The sequence below is a fragment of the Portunus trituberculatus genome, chromosome 7 (assembly GCF_017591435.1).
Source record: "Portunus trituberculatus isolate SZX2019 chromosome 7, ASM1759143v1, whole genome shotgun sequence".
Taxonomy (NCBI): domain Eukaryota; kingdom Metazoa; phylum Arthropoda; class Malacostraca; order Decapoda; family Portunidae; genus Portunus; species Portunus trituberculatus.
The window spans coordinates 5,632,907-5,646,543 of NC_059261.1; the positions used below are offsets into that span (position 1 = coordinate 5,632,907).

Below are 13,637 nucleotides of genomic sequence, written 5' to 3' on the forward strand. Positions count from 1 at the left end.
CTGTTTTTAGTTTAGTTTTTTTTATTATTATTGTGATAGTGTGTGTGTTTCACTGTTTGATGTGGTGCAGTCTCTGACGAGACAGCCAGACGTTACCCTACGGAATGAGCTCAGAGCTCATTATTTCCGAGCTTTGGATAGGCCTGAGACCAGGCACACGCCACACACCGGGACAAGAAGTTCACAACTCCTCGATTTACATCCCGTACCTACTCACTGCTAGGTGAACAGTGAACAGTGAACAGGGGCTACACGTCAAAGGAGACACACCCAAATATCTCCACCCGGCCGGGGAATCGAACCCCGGTCCTCTGGCTTGTGAAGCCAGCGCTTTAACCACTGAGCTACCGGGTGTGTGTGTGTGTGTGTGTGTGTGTGTGTGTGTGTGTGTGTGTGTGTGTGTGTGTGTGTTGGATAGTACTACATTTTATCATCATCATCATCTAATTAGTGTTATTTAGCTCAACATATGTTTATTATACTCATGTAATACTGTATATAGCTATCGTCATTATCCATCATCATTCATCACCATTATCACCATTATACTGTGACCGTTCCTACTTGTCATCACCATCACCATCATCATTATTATTGTTCCTACTTAGCATATAACTCATCACCGTCATTCACTGTCATCACCACTAGCATTATTGTTGTTGCCATCACCATCACCATCAGTGTTTAGGGGATAGGGGGGGGATCATCATGCAAACTTAATAATGCCTTAATAATGTTACCATAATTATACACACACACACACACACACACACACACACACACACACACACACACACACACACACACACACACACACACACACACAACAGGTTGTCATAGTGTTAAGGAAGCAAGGTTGAAATAATTGAAGTTCTTAAATATTGATGTCTTGAATTTCTTTAGACCAGGAGAAGTATTTAGGCCTTGATTGAATGGTGAAGATTTTGGTGCATTTTCTAAGATTTATTTCCTTGTGTGTGTGGGTTAATGGTGCTTTTCTACATTATTTATTGATATTTACCAGTAGTTTCTCACAATTTTGTTTAGATTTACATGTTTCTTTACTTGTTTTATTTCTTTTTGTGTGTGAAGGATGTTTTGTTGGTATTTTTTTCCTTTTTCCATATTTTCCTCTTGCTACATCACAAGCCATATGCCTCCAATGTAATAGTGAAGATGCTAGAATACTCATAACACTGCCAGCTTACAAAATTCTCTCTCTCTCTCTCTCTCTCTCTCTCTCTCTCTCTCTCTCTCTCTCTCTCTCTCTCTCTCTCTCTCTCTCTCTCTCTCTCTCTCTCTCTCTCTCTCTCTCTCTCTCTCTCTCTCTCTCTCTCTCTCTCTCTCTCTCTCTCTCCTAGGATGAATAGCTAGCCATTATATTCCTCAATACATTTTTCCACTTGTCAAATGAAAAAAAATACTGCTTTTTTGATAATAGGAAAGAATATAATAGTAATAATAATAATAAACTTGGAAATGTTGCCTTTATTAGTGTGTGTGTGTGTGTGTGTGTGTGTGTGTGTGTGTGTGTGTGTGTGTGTGTGTGTGTGAATGGAGATGATAGATTGACTTAATTTATTTGTATATCATTGCTGGAGATTCAGGAGTTAGTGATTCTGTTTGTTTGCATTGGAATCTCCTCTTCTTTCTGTTAATGGTAACTTTTGTAATGGGGTTTGTCACCTGTATGATCCCATTAACTAGTCCTCATCTAGTCCTGAATGCTTGAAGACTTAATGGTGAGAGATTGTAATGGTAATGGGAGAAAATATTGTTGATTTTGAGGAAGTGAAAGTGAAAAGTGTTGTGATGAAGAATAAGTGTAAATAATGTCAAGAAAAGATATTAATGTTGTTTTGAGAGGAGGTAAGTGGAAAGGTTTGTGATTTGTTTGATAATCATGGAAGATTTGTGAGGGAAAGTTGTATAGGAAAGATATATAAGAATACTTTGAAAGGAAGATGAAAATGAATAAATAAGTAAGGAAAAGAAGAATGGTTATTATAAATGAACACAAAAGACATCAGAGCGTAAGTTAAAGATGTAAATTATGATAAACTATGAAGATGCTTAATTTATTTTGAGAGATATGTCAGTTATGAATTGTTAACTTATTGAATAGATAGGAACCCCTTTATATTTCTCTCCTTGTTTATGTATATGTAATTAAAAGGAAGACTTGCTCTATTGAAATGTTATACATTGCTTAACTGTGTCATTGATCCTTCGGTAATCGTGTTTAATTTATATTGCTTCCCTGATTCTTGCCTCAACAAGAGCGTGTCACACCTCGGGATTCAGGGCGTGGGCCTCTGGGAGGAGTTTGGCAGGGGTGTGGTGAGCGGTGGCTGGCTGGCCTGCCGCCGCCGAGGCTGTGGGGTAGGTTGTTGCTTGTTGGTCGGGGCGCGGCGCGGCTCAGTCCTGTATACTGCCTTGCCGCGGTGATGCACTTCTTGTATCGAGAATTACATATACAAAGTGTTGATAATTATGAATAAACTGGTATGCAGCCAGCATGATGGAAGTAGTCGTGCACTCATTAATTAAAGGTGCAGCAGCTGGCGTCTTTCATCAAGCTTTGCTGGTATGGAAAGGCGACCACTAACAAAACTGAGCGATGCTATCCTGGCAAGTCTACTCATCTACAGTACAATGATCAACGAGGTTCTCAAAATTATTAAGCGAATCGGCAATTTCGTGATTGTCAAGAACAGTGCAACTGGTGGGTGGAAGCAGAGAGAGAGGTGGGGGGAGTCACCACCAGTGAGCAGAGGGCTGCTTGGCTGGCCGCTGAAGCTTACCAGGATGAGTTCCTCCATGAAGGAGCCCCAAACAATATACCAACACGCCACAGTAGTTAAATGTTTCTAATAACAATGACGCAAACCGATGCAGAATACTGTGGACTGTGTGTTGTAAACAATTATGAGCTCATCCCGCCAGCCAGCGTCCCGACCCGCGCTCAGCCGCTCACCACAGCTACATGAAATTGATAAATCGGTAGGCTCGTGGTGTGAAGGTGGCGCCTGGGCCCTGGCGGCCAGCGCAGAAATCTCTCAAAACAAACTGGCACTGTGGCAGCTGGCAGGCTGGGGGTGGGCTGGCATGGCGTGCCACCGAGGTGAAGGCATCGCATTGACTCAAAACTCCGGACAATTTTGAGTACCTTGTGAGCCTCGGGAGGGTCGGGGCTCGGAGAGTTCAGCAACACCAGCAGGCGGCGAGACACTGAACTCCACATCCAGCAAGGTGAGAATAGCGCCAAGTGTTTTATTAAGGCGACAGAGGGAGGTGTGTGTGTGTGTCACAGGGGAAGTTTGTAATGAGTACAGGTGTGGACTGTGGACTGTGGAGGTCGGAATTCCCTTCCCTCCCCTGTAGTTGCCTGTGTCGAGTCATTCAATTCTGATTTGGCATCTCATCTCGGGAATTTACCTTTTAATATTATGACTAATGAGATTATTAATTAAACGATTACTTATTGCTGTTCATGATGCACTCTCCTGCCCTCTTGTATTGTTAATTCCAGTTACGATGTCCTTGTATTTGTAAGGGCTGGCCCATCAGCAGAGTGCGGTCTCTACCCCTTAGGCGCGAGGCTGAATTTATACAGCTATACCAACAATTCAGCTAATTTCCAAATGAAATTAACTTTTTTCTGGTAGATTTTGACCTGTTTTGAATGAATCTGCCCCTGACCCAGCACTACCCAGTACGTGACCCCCAGGAGGTCCCCTCTTGTTGTGTTGTGTAGGGAAGATAGGCATGCCCCCTCTGCCCCACCCTCCCATAGCCACTAGATTAAACTGGTTTTGTAGTCATTTGATGTTAAAGTAGTGTGCTTATAAGATACATACACATGTTAATATTTTAAATTTTGTATCCTCTTCTTTATATTCTGCCTCTCTCTCTCTCTCTCTCTCTCTCTCTCTCTCTCTCTCTCTCTCTCTCTCTCTCTCTCTCTCTCTCTCTCAGCTATATTTAGTCCACTGCTGCCCTAACACACTCTTCCCTGCCTCACAGACTAGGCCAGAGTCAGCCACTCCAGCCAGCTTCCCCAAGGGTTCCTGCAGGATCAGCCGTGGCATGTGCTGCTGGGAGCAGTGCTGTAGTGGAGGGGGGAGGCTAGGTAGCAGCATGAGTAAACAGCAGCAACAGCAGTTTGCCTCAGGAGTGGGGAGGCATAGGCATGGTGGCAGCAATCACCTCAAGGCAGGCAGCTCTGTCCACAGAGGAGGGAGCAAGTTTGTGTGTCAGCAGTGTAATAAAACTTTTACAAGCAAACAAGGGCTTAAGAACCACACCTTGATACATAGTAGTGTTAGAAACTATGAGTGTTTAGAATGTGGAAAGACATTTACCTTAAAGTCTTACCTCACCTCCCACATCCTGACACAGTGTGGTAGTATTAGAAACTATGAATGTTTAGAATGTGGAAAGAGGTTTATCCAAAAGTCTACCCTCACCAAACACACCTTAACACACAGTGGTGTTAGAAACTATGAGTGCTTAGAATGTGGACAGAAATTTACCTTAAAATCTAGCCTCACAAGACACACCCTGACACACTGTGGTAGTATTAAAAATTATGAATGTTTAGAATGTGGAAAGAAGTTTACCCAAAAGTTTAACCTCACCACACACATGCTGACACACAGTGGTGTTAAAAACTATGAGTGCTTAGAATGTGGTCAGAAATTTACCTTGAAATCTAGCCTCACAAGGCACACCCAGAAACACAGTGGTAGTATTAAAATTTATGAATGTTTAGAATGTGGAAAGAAATTTACCCGAAAGTGTAACTTAACTGCACACATCTTGACACACAGTGGTGTTAAAAATTATAAGTGTTTAGAATGTGGAAAGAAATTTATCCAAAAGTCTCACCTCACCACACATACTCTGACTCACAGTGGTGTTAAAAATCATGAGTGTTTAGAATGTGGAAAGAAATTTGCTAGAAAGTCTTTCCTCACCACACACACCCTGACTCACAGTGGTATTAAAAATCATGAGTGTGAAGAGTGTGGCAAAAGATTTCTTACCATGTCTGAGCTCAATGTACATGCCTTCAGACACACTGGCTTGAGGGAGTTCAAGTGTGATGTTTGTGGGAAGTGTTTCAAGACAAAGCGTGACATTGCCAAACATGTGATGATCCACCTTTGAAGTGGTGTGTTGTGTGGAGCAGTGCAGTCACACCCATGTCTGAGGGAGTGGGTGGTGTGTCAACATATGTTCATTATACTCGTGTAATATATAGCTATTGTCATTATTCAGTCATTTATTACCATCACCATCATACTGTGACTGTTCCTACATGTCACCACCATCACCATCATCATTATTATTGTTCCTACTTAGCATATAACTCATCACCACCATTCACTGTCATCACCACAAGCATTATTGTTGTTGCTGCCGCCACCACCATCACCATCATTGTGTTTGGTGGGATAGGAGGAATCATCATGCAAACTTAATGCCTTAATAATGTTACCATGATTACACACACACACTCACACACACTCACATAACAGGTTGCCATAGTTTTAAGGAAGCTTTCAAATATTGATGTCTTGAATTTTTATAGACCTTTCTGTTTGTGTGTGTGACGAATATTTTGTTATTTTTTTTTTTTTTTTTTTTTTTTTTTTTCCTCTTGCAGCATTACAATCCAGATGCCTGCAATGTAATATATAATTAAAAAGAAGACTTGCTGTATGGAATTTTATTATACATTGCATAACTGTGTGTCCTATGTTTAGTGTGTAGTGTGTGTGAGTGGCGGGATGCGGGGGGGAAACAAACAAGGGATTTAGTCTATATATTAAATCCTTGCTCAGTTATATTCATCTTCCATACTTGCACACATTTTTGCATCACCTAGAAAATATAAATATATATCATCAGTCTTTGAATTGGCTACCATACACTAAAATTTCCACTGTATTTTTTCCATCTTTATTAATCTTTAGTCCTTTATTCATTTATACACTCCATAACCTCACAGTATCTCAGTACCAGGACATATTTATTCATTTTTTTTTTTTTCTCATCATATTTTCTTTCATTAATTTTTTCTTCACCACTTATTTTACTCATGTTTATCCACACCTGTAATCCCTGACTTAATTACTGCAGCAGGTGTGTGAAAGAGCGATATACTATAGTTTGGCGTACAGGTGTGTCTATCATTGTTTAAAATAACCCACTATATTCTCTCCATCTTTATCCTCTTCAGTCTTCAGTCTTCAGTGCCTTTCAATACAAGGACATATTTATTTATTTATTTTTCTCTCTCATCATATTTTCTTTTATATTTTCACCTTCACTTCATTTATATTACTATGTTTATCCACACCTGTAATCCCTGACGTAATTACTGCAGCAGGTGTGTGAGATAGCGATAGTTTGGCGTACTGGTGTGTCTATCATTGTTTAGTCCCCTCAGTACCATGACACGTTTTCACATTTGTTCAAGTTACTAATAGGTGATTTTATATAGCTTCTGAATCTCATGTTGGGGATTAAAATAGTGAAGATTGTGGACCATTAACCTTCTGACCCCCATAAACCCTTGCTAATGTCAATAAAATCGTCTAATCATACTCAAAACTCATGGTAAAAATGCGTCACAGTACTGAAGGGATTTATCCAGTGCTCTCTCTCTCTCCATCTTTATTCCCTTCATTCTTTATTCCTTCCTTTATTGATGTATACACTCCATAATGATATAATGTCTTTGGAGTGGAGAACATGAGATGACAGTATTTAATTAGCAAACTCTCTCTCTATGGATGCCAGGATATACTGTTCCGTCTGGTCATAACGCAGCGGCGGGGACGCGGTGTTGGCTCCTGACTCATCCTCGCCCCTGCAGGAGGTCAAAGGTCAAATAAGTTCAAACAAGGTCAAACAAGGTGACATACACAGACAGGAGTAACTTTTATTCTCCTACTATTTTCTTTATTTCACTAACTTGTCTTCTTACTGTCCAAACTCTTATTTTCTCTCCCCCTCCCCGTTCTACTTTCTAGGAGGTCATGTGAAGGTACGTGGCAGTGATATTGATGGGTAGATAGTGTGATAATGAAGGAAATGGTTTGATAAATGAGGTTTGGGTATATTCTATCTATTTTTTGTGCTTATTTATTTATTTATTTTCTTTATTATTATTATTTTTTGTATATTTATTGTGTATATTTTTTGCTACCATATGTGTTAAGAAGTTTGGTTTGCTTATTTTCGTATTTTATCTTGTTTTATATTTGTGTTGAGAGAGAGAGAGAGAGAGATCATTATAATCGTTGTGTTGCCTTTATAGAACGTTATCTCTCTCTCTCTCTCTCTCTCTCTCTCTCTCTCTCTCTCTCTCTCTCTCTCTTGCAAAACCTTTAAATATTGCATGAAAAAATATATTATCTCAGTTCGAAGTGAGACGAGCTAGCTGGGTGTGTTCTGAGTGAAGCGTCTTAAACCCCTTCAGTACCAGGACACGTTTTCATATTTCTGGTGACTATTTGGTGATTTTATACAGCTTCAGAAACTCATGTGGGGGTTTAAAATAGTGAAGACTTTGGCCATTAATCTTATGACCTCCATAGACCCTTCCTAATGTCAATAAAATGGTCCAATGGTACACGAATTTCAAAGTAAAAATGTGTCCCAGTACTGAAGGGGTTAATCACGTACGGAATTAGTAGTAAGTTATTATTCGTACTATTATTATTACAGGTTGACTTAGATAGTTAATGAATAAAGGGATGCTTATTTATTTGCTTATTTTACTTTGTGTTTTATTTTAGTTTGTGTTAAGTGCTTTGGATTCTCTCTCTCTCTCTCTCTCTCTCTCTCTCTCTCTCTCTCCATAAACGCAACTACAAATATGATAAACAATGATAAAAAAAAAAAAAGCGCTTTCACAATTAAGAGAGAGAGAGAGAGAGAGAGAGAGAGAGAGAGAGCGTGTCGCAGTGCAGTCGACGGCCACACGAAAGATGAAAATTGTATTATAACAACTTAGATAATCAACTTTATGTAATTCTTTTGTAATAGATGAATAAATATGAACACAGAGACTCAATGCTGGTGTAAAAGATCGAGTTTATTATTTTTATTATTATTATTATTATTATTTTCCATTTTCTTTTCTCTTTTTCTTCTGAGCAAGAGAAAACGATCGAAGCTTTTGATAATTTGAAGCCTAAAGGAACGGTCCCCTGTTGGTCACGTGATCTGCTCATTTTTATCTATTTATTTTTTTCTCTTTTATCTATTTATCTTTTAACGTTGATATTTCGTTAATAAAAAATAGGATGACTGAGTTTTTTTTTTCGTTAAGATTTTTTTTAGTATTTTTATTTATATATTTATTTTCAGAGATGATATTAAAATGGTTTTCATCTTCCTTCCTTCCTTCCTTTTCGTATACCTTCTCTTAACTCCTTTATTCTCCTATTTTCATCCTTCCTTCCTTCTTTATTTGTCATCCCCTGTCCTTCTTTCCTTCCTTCCTTCATCTCTTTTATTTCATTCATTCATTAATTCCTTTCTCTCTCTGCCTTCCTTCCTCCCTTCCTTCATTTATTAATTCTTTCTTTTCCCTTTCCTTCCCTCCTTTCCTCCCCTCCTTCCTTTCTTCCTTCCTTCCTTCCTTCCTTCATTTATTCATTCATTCCTTTCCTCCTTTCCTTCATCCCTTCCTTCCTTCACTTATTCATTCCTTTCTCTTTCTCCTTTCCTCCTTTCCTTCCTTCCTTCCTTCCTTCCTTCATTCATTCATTCATTATTAGTTCATTCCTTTCTCTCTCCGTCTCTCCTTTCCTTCCTTCCTTCCTTCCTTCATTCCTTTATTAGTTAATTCCTTTCTTTCTCTCCTCCTCCTTCCTCCTCCTCCTCCCTCCCTTCCTTGCTTCCTTTCATAAACATCTGTAATACGGAAACATTTTGAAGGGAAGTCACGTATTATTCTCAAATTATCTGCAATTTTGCCTCGCTCCTCTCCTCCTGGCTCGTGTGGGCATGATAAATAGAGAATACAATCAATATGGCTCATCCCTCTCTTGAAATGTGAAGGAAGGGAGTGCTGTAGAAGTTGTAGGCTGTAGTGGAAGTTGCGGGGAGGGGTTTCAAGGGTGTTTTTTGTGGTTCTAGTGGAAGTTTTGTGGTTCTAGTGGAAGTTTTGTGGTTTTCAAGGGTGTTTTTGTGGTTCTAGTGGAAGTTTTGTGGTTTTCAAGGGTGTTTTTGTGGTTCTAGTGGAAGTTTTGTGGTTTTCAAGGGTGTTTTTGTGGTTCTAGTAGAAGTTTTGTGGTTTTCAAGGGTGTTTTTGTGGTTCTAGTAAAGTTTTGTGGTTTTCAAGGGTGTTTTTGTGGTTCTAGTGGAAGTTTTGTGGTTTTCAAGGGTGTTTTTGTGGTTCTAGTGGAAGTTTTGTGGTTTTAAGGGTTTTTGTGGTTCTAGTGGAAGTTTTGTGGTTTTCAAGGGTGTTTTTGTGGTTCTAGTAGAAGTTTTGTGGTTTTTAAGGGTGTTTTTGTGGTTCTAGTGGAAGTTTTGTGGTTTTCAAGGGTGTTTTTGTGGTTCTAGTGGAAGTTTTGTGGTTTTCAAGGGTGTTTTTGTGGTTCTAGTGTAAGTTATAAGATTTTTAAGGGTGCTTTATGTAGTTCTATTTGAAATTTAGTGTTTTATAGGGTGTTTTTGTGGTTCTAGTGGAAGTTATAGAGTTTTTAAGGGTGTTTCTGTGGTTCTAGTGGAAGTTTCATGGTTTTAAGGTTGTTTTTGTGGTTCTAGTGGAAGTTTCAAAGTTTTCAAGAGTGTTTTGAAGGCTGTATAGCTAAGCAGGCTGTGAAGTGGAAATCAGTGAAGTTTTAACTCTTAGTACGAGGACGCAATTTATTGACATTAGGAAGGGTCTATGAAGGTCAGAAGATTAATGGCCACAGTCTTCACTATTTTAATCCCTTCGGTACTGGGACACATTTTTACCTCGAGATTTGTGTACTACCATTAGACCATTTTATTGACATTAGGAAGGGTCTATGAATGTCAGAAGATTAATGGCCACAGTCTTCACTATTTTAATCCCTTCGGTACTGGGACACATTTTTACCTTAAGATTTGTGTACCATTAGACCATTTTATTGACATTAGGAAGGGTCTATGGAAGTCAGAAGATTAATGGCCACAGTCTTCACTATTTTTAATCCCCCCTACGAGTTTGTGAAGCTGTATAAAATCACCAAATAGTCACCAGAATGAATATGGAAATGCGTCATGGTACTGAAGGGGTTAATCGTAACACTGCTCTCCTGCCTCCAATGATAGTGACAATTAATTCTATACAGTGGAAAAAAAAAGAATAAATAAATAAAAACTTCAAAAAAATGTTAGAGAGAGAGAGAAAAAAAAAAATTCCAAACCACTTCATGGCAAATTCAAAAATACAGAAAACAGTTTAAAATTTTTAGTCTTTTAATTATGTTAGTGTATTGCAGCATTGAGGGGGAAGGGAGTGATGGGGGGGGGGTGGTACGATGCGGCTCCCTGCGGTTGTTACCTGAGCGAGGGCAATTAGGAGACAGGTGAGGCTGCAGGGTGAGGGTAGGCAGGTCACGTGATCAGTTAGGTAAAGGTCAGGTGGTGGTGATGGTGGTGGTGGTGGTGGTGGTAGCAATAATAATGATAAAAGCAATAGTAGGATTGATAAAGAGAGAGAGAGAGAGAGAGAGAGAGAGAGAGAGAGAGAGAGAGAGAGAGAGAGAGAGAGAGAGAGAGAGAGAGAGAGAGGCAGAAATCCTATAATGAGTCACGATAGAAGCAGAAAATGAGAAGGAAAAGAAGGAGAAGGAGGAGGAGGAGGAGGAGGAGGAGGAGGAAGAAAAAGAAAATAACAATAATAAGAAAAGAAACAAAAAGAATAAGAAACAAAAAAGAAGAAAAAGAAAAAAAGAAAAAGAAAAAAAGAAGAAACAAAAAAGAAGAAGAAGAAGAAGAAGAAAAAGATGAAAAAATAGAAGAAGAAGAAGAAAAAGAAGAAATACTTACCCTACAACATTAGGAAGACTGTTGCTATCAAACACGGATTCCTGCAAAGAGAGAGAGAGAGAGAGAGAGAGAGAGAGAGAGAGAGAGAGAGAGAGAGAGAGATGATCATATTAGTAAAGTTTGTCTGTCATATATTGGTAGTTTTATACATAGATTCAGAAACGCTCTTCTCTCTCACCACTTCTGTTTTCAAGGCCACAGAGATGATTAGCGGGGTTTTCAAGAGTTTCTCCAATTAATGATGAAGAAATATTGTCACTCGATTTGTCTCAAGAACTGTAAAAATGACTTAAAAATGCTCTTCTCTCTCACCACTTCTGTTTTCAAGGCCACAGAGATGATTAGCGGGGTTTTCAATAGTGTATCTCCAATTAATAATGTAGAAATCGTGTCACTCTGCCTCTACAATTGTAAAAAACACTTAAAAAAATGTTCTTCTCTCTCTCTCTCTCACCACGTCTATTTTTCAAGGTGACAGAGATAACTATAGCGTAGTTTTGAAGAGTTTTCTCCAGTCAACAATGCAGAAATGTCATTATATGCCTCTATAACCATAAAAACTCTTAAGAACGCTTTATTCTTTCACTATAACTATTTTCCAAGGCCACAGAGAAGAGTATAGCGGGGTTGTCAAGAGTGTTTCTCCAGTTTGATAATGCAGAAATCTTGTCACTCTGCCTCTAGAAACGTAAAAGCACCTTAAAAAACAAACAAACTCGTGTCAACTTAAATAAGGCCTTTTGAAATAGTGGAGGTGAAGCCCGCAAGTGTTTGAGAATATAAGCCAGTCAGTCAGTCAGTCAGTCAGTCAGTCAGTCAGTCAGGCAGTCAATTAACGAGTCTTATATCTTAATTCACTACTCCATTGCATATCATAGAGTAGAATATTGAGGTTAAGTCTCTATCTCTGCATGTGACTTGAAAAACAGCTCGATAAACCCCGCCTTTGAGAGAGAGAGAGAGAGAGAGAGAGAGAGAGAGAGAGAGAGAGAGAGAGACAACGCGACAATCTTTCATGCGTCAGCGAGAATGAATAATTTCTCTGTTCGACATTCACTTGAGCTGCCAGATGAACGATGTCATTGTACTGTACTACTCTTCTAAAGGTCGTTATGATCAATGAAAGAAAAGAAAGCTATATTAAAAAAAGAACTTACCAAATATAAATAAGTAACTATAAATAACTAAACTAATTACCATTGATATTTTAGGGTGAGGTTAACCCTTTCAGTACTGGGACACATTTTTACCTTGAGATTTGTGTACCATTAGACCATTTTATTGACATTTGGAAGGGTGTATGGAGGTCAGAAGATTAATGGCCACAGTCTTCACTATTTTAATCCCTTCAGTACTGGGACACATTTTTACCTTGATATTTGTGTACGATAAAACCATTTTATTGACATTTGGAAGGGTCTATGGAGGTCAGAAGATTAATGGCCACAGTCTTCACTATTTTAATCCCTTTCAGTACTGGGACACATTTTTACCTTGAGATTTGTGTACGATTAGACCATTTTATTGACATTAGGAAGGGTCTATGGAGGTCAGAAGATTAATAGCCACAGTCTTCACTATTTTAATCCCTTCAGTACTAGGGCACATTTTTACCTTGAGATTTGTGTACGATTAGACTATTTTATCGACATTTGGAAGGGTCTATGGAGGTCAGAAGATTAATAGCCACAGTCTTCACTATTTTAATCCCCACGTGTTTCTGAAGCTGTATAGAATCACCAAATAGTCACCAGAATGAATATGGAAACGCGTCATGGTACTGAATGGGTTAATGGTATAAATATTTTCTACGTCATATATTACTAAATTAATCTTTTGAACTGTACTATTAAGAAAGTAAAAGAGAGAAATCTTACTTTACAATATAAGATAGAAAAAATGAATTAGTAAGAAATAGAGTTAGACAAATAAATGAATAAATAAATGCGTGTGTCTGTATGTGTGTATGTATGAAAGGCTGACACGGGGGAAAAAAAATTACCTTACAATATTAGAAAGAAAAAAAAATGAACTAGTAAAAAATAGACAGACAAATAAATATATATAAAAAAAAAGAAAAGAAATGCATGTGTCTGTCTGTATGTATGTATAAAAGGTTGGTGGGGAGAAATCTTACCTTACGATATTATAAAGAAAAAAAAATAATTGAACTAGAATGAAATAAACTTAATAGATGAAATAGATAGAAAGATAGATAAAAGAAGTGCATGTATGTCTGTCTGTATGTGTGTATATGAGAGGTTGGTGGGGAGAGATCTTACCTTATGATTAGCTTTCCTGAACTTCTCGATGTCAAAGCCTTCAATGACCATCTGTGAGGGAAATATACCTGGTTAGCTAATTAGAACGTGGGAAAGAAATATTTACCTGTGTGTTCCTTTGTTTGTCGTGTTTGTGTGTTACGAGGAGGAGGAGGAGGAGGAGGAGGAGGAGGAGGAGGAGGAGGAAAGAATGAAGGAATAGAGAGAGAGAGAGAATGAAAAGAACAGAAGTGAAGAGGAAATTAAAGAAAACTGAATTATAATAACCGCCTCCTCTTCTTCTTCTTCTTCCTCCTCCTCCTCCTCCTCCTC

At 38.6% G+C, this 13,637-nt stretch overlaps 3 protein-coding genes across 3 annotated transcripts in view; 2 read left to right on the top strand and 1 right to left on the bottom strand.

Moving 5' to 3' along the window:
• LOC123519450 (F-actin-monooxygenase Mical-like) overlaps positions 1 to 2,208 on the top strand; it is a 98,585-nt gene extending 96,377 nt beyond the window's left edge. The window contains 1 exon segment of the mRNA XM_045280750.1: positions 1,496 to 2,208. The gene's annotated coding sequence lies outside the window, so the exon portion shown is untranslated.
• Positions 2,209 to 2,370: 162 nt separating this feature from the next.
• LOC123519730 (zinc finger protein OZF-like) lies at positions 2,371 to 5,723 on the top strand. Its single transcript, XM_045281238.1, has 2 exons — positions 2,371 to 3,252; positions 4,027 to 5,723. Exon 2 carries the CDS (start codon positions 4,090 to 4,092, stop codon positions 5,170 to 5,172), a length of 1,083 nt encoding a protein of 360 aa, XP_045137173.1. The 5' UTR covers positions 2,371 to 3,252; positions 4,027 to 4,089; the 3' UTR covers positions 5,173 to 5,723.
• Positions 5,724 to 6,596: 873 nt separating this feature from the next.
• Positions 6,597 to 13,637, bottom strand: part of LOC123519682 (nucleolin-like) — an 11,856-nt gene continuing 4,815 nt past the window's right edge. Inside the window, exons 2-4 of the mRNA XM_045281185.1 lie at positions 13,326 to 13,376; positions 11,044 to 11,084; positions 6,597 to 6,880 (exon numbers count right to left, since the gene is read on the bottom strand). Of these exons, the coding sequence (XP_045137120.1) occupies positions 6,778 to 6,880; positions 11,044 to 11,084; positions 13,326 to 13,376 (195 nt within the window). The 3' untranslated portion in view covers positions 6,597 to 6,777. The remainder of the gene's footprint in view (positions 6,881 to 11,043; positions 11,085 to 13,325; positions 13,377 to 13,637) is intronic.

Bases quoted from the DNA above. Each gene is read 5' to 3' on its own strand.
- LOC123519730 (XM_045281238.1), top strand. From the start codon at position 4,090: ATGTGCTGCTGGGAGCAGTGCTGTAGTGGAGGGGGGAGGCTAGGTAGC.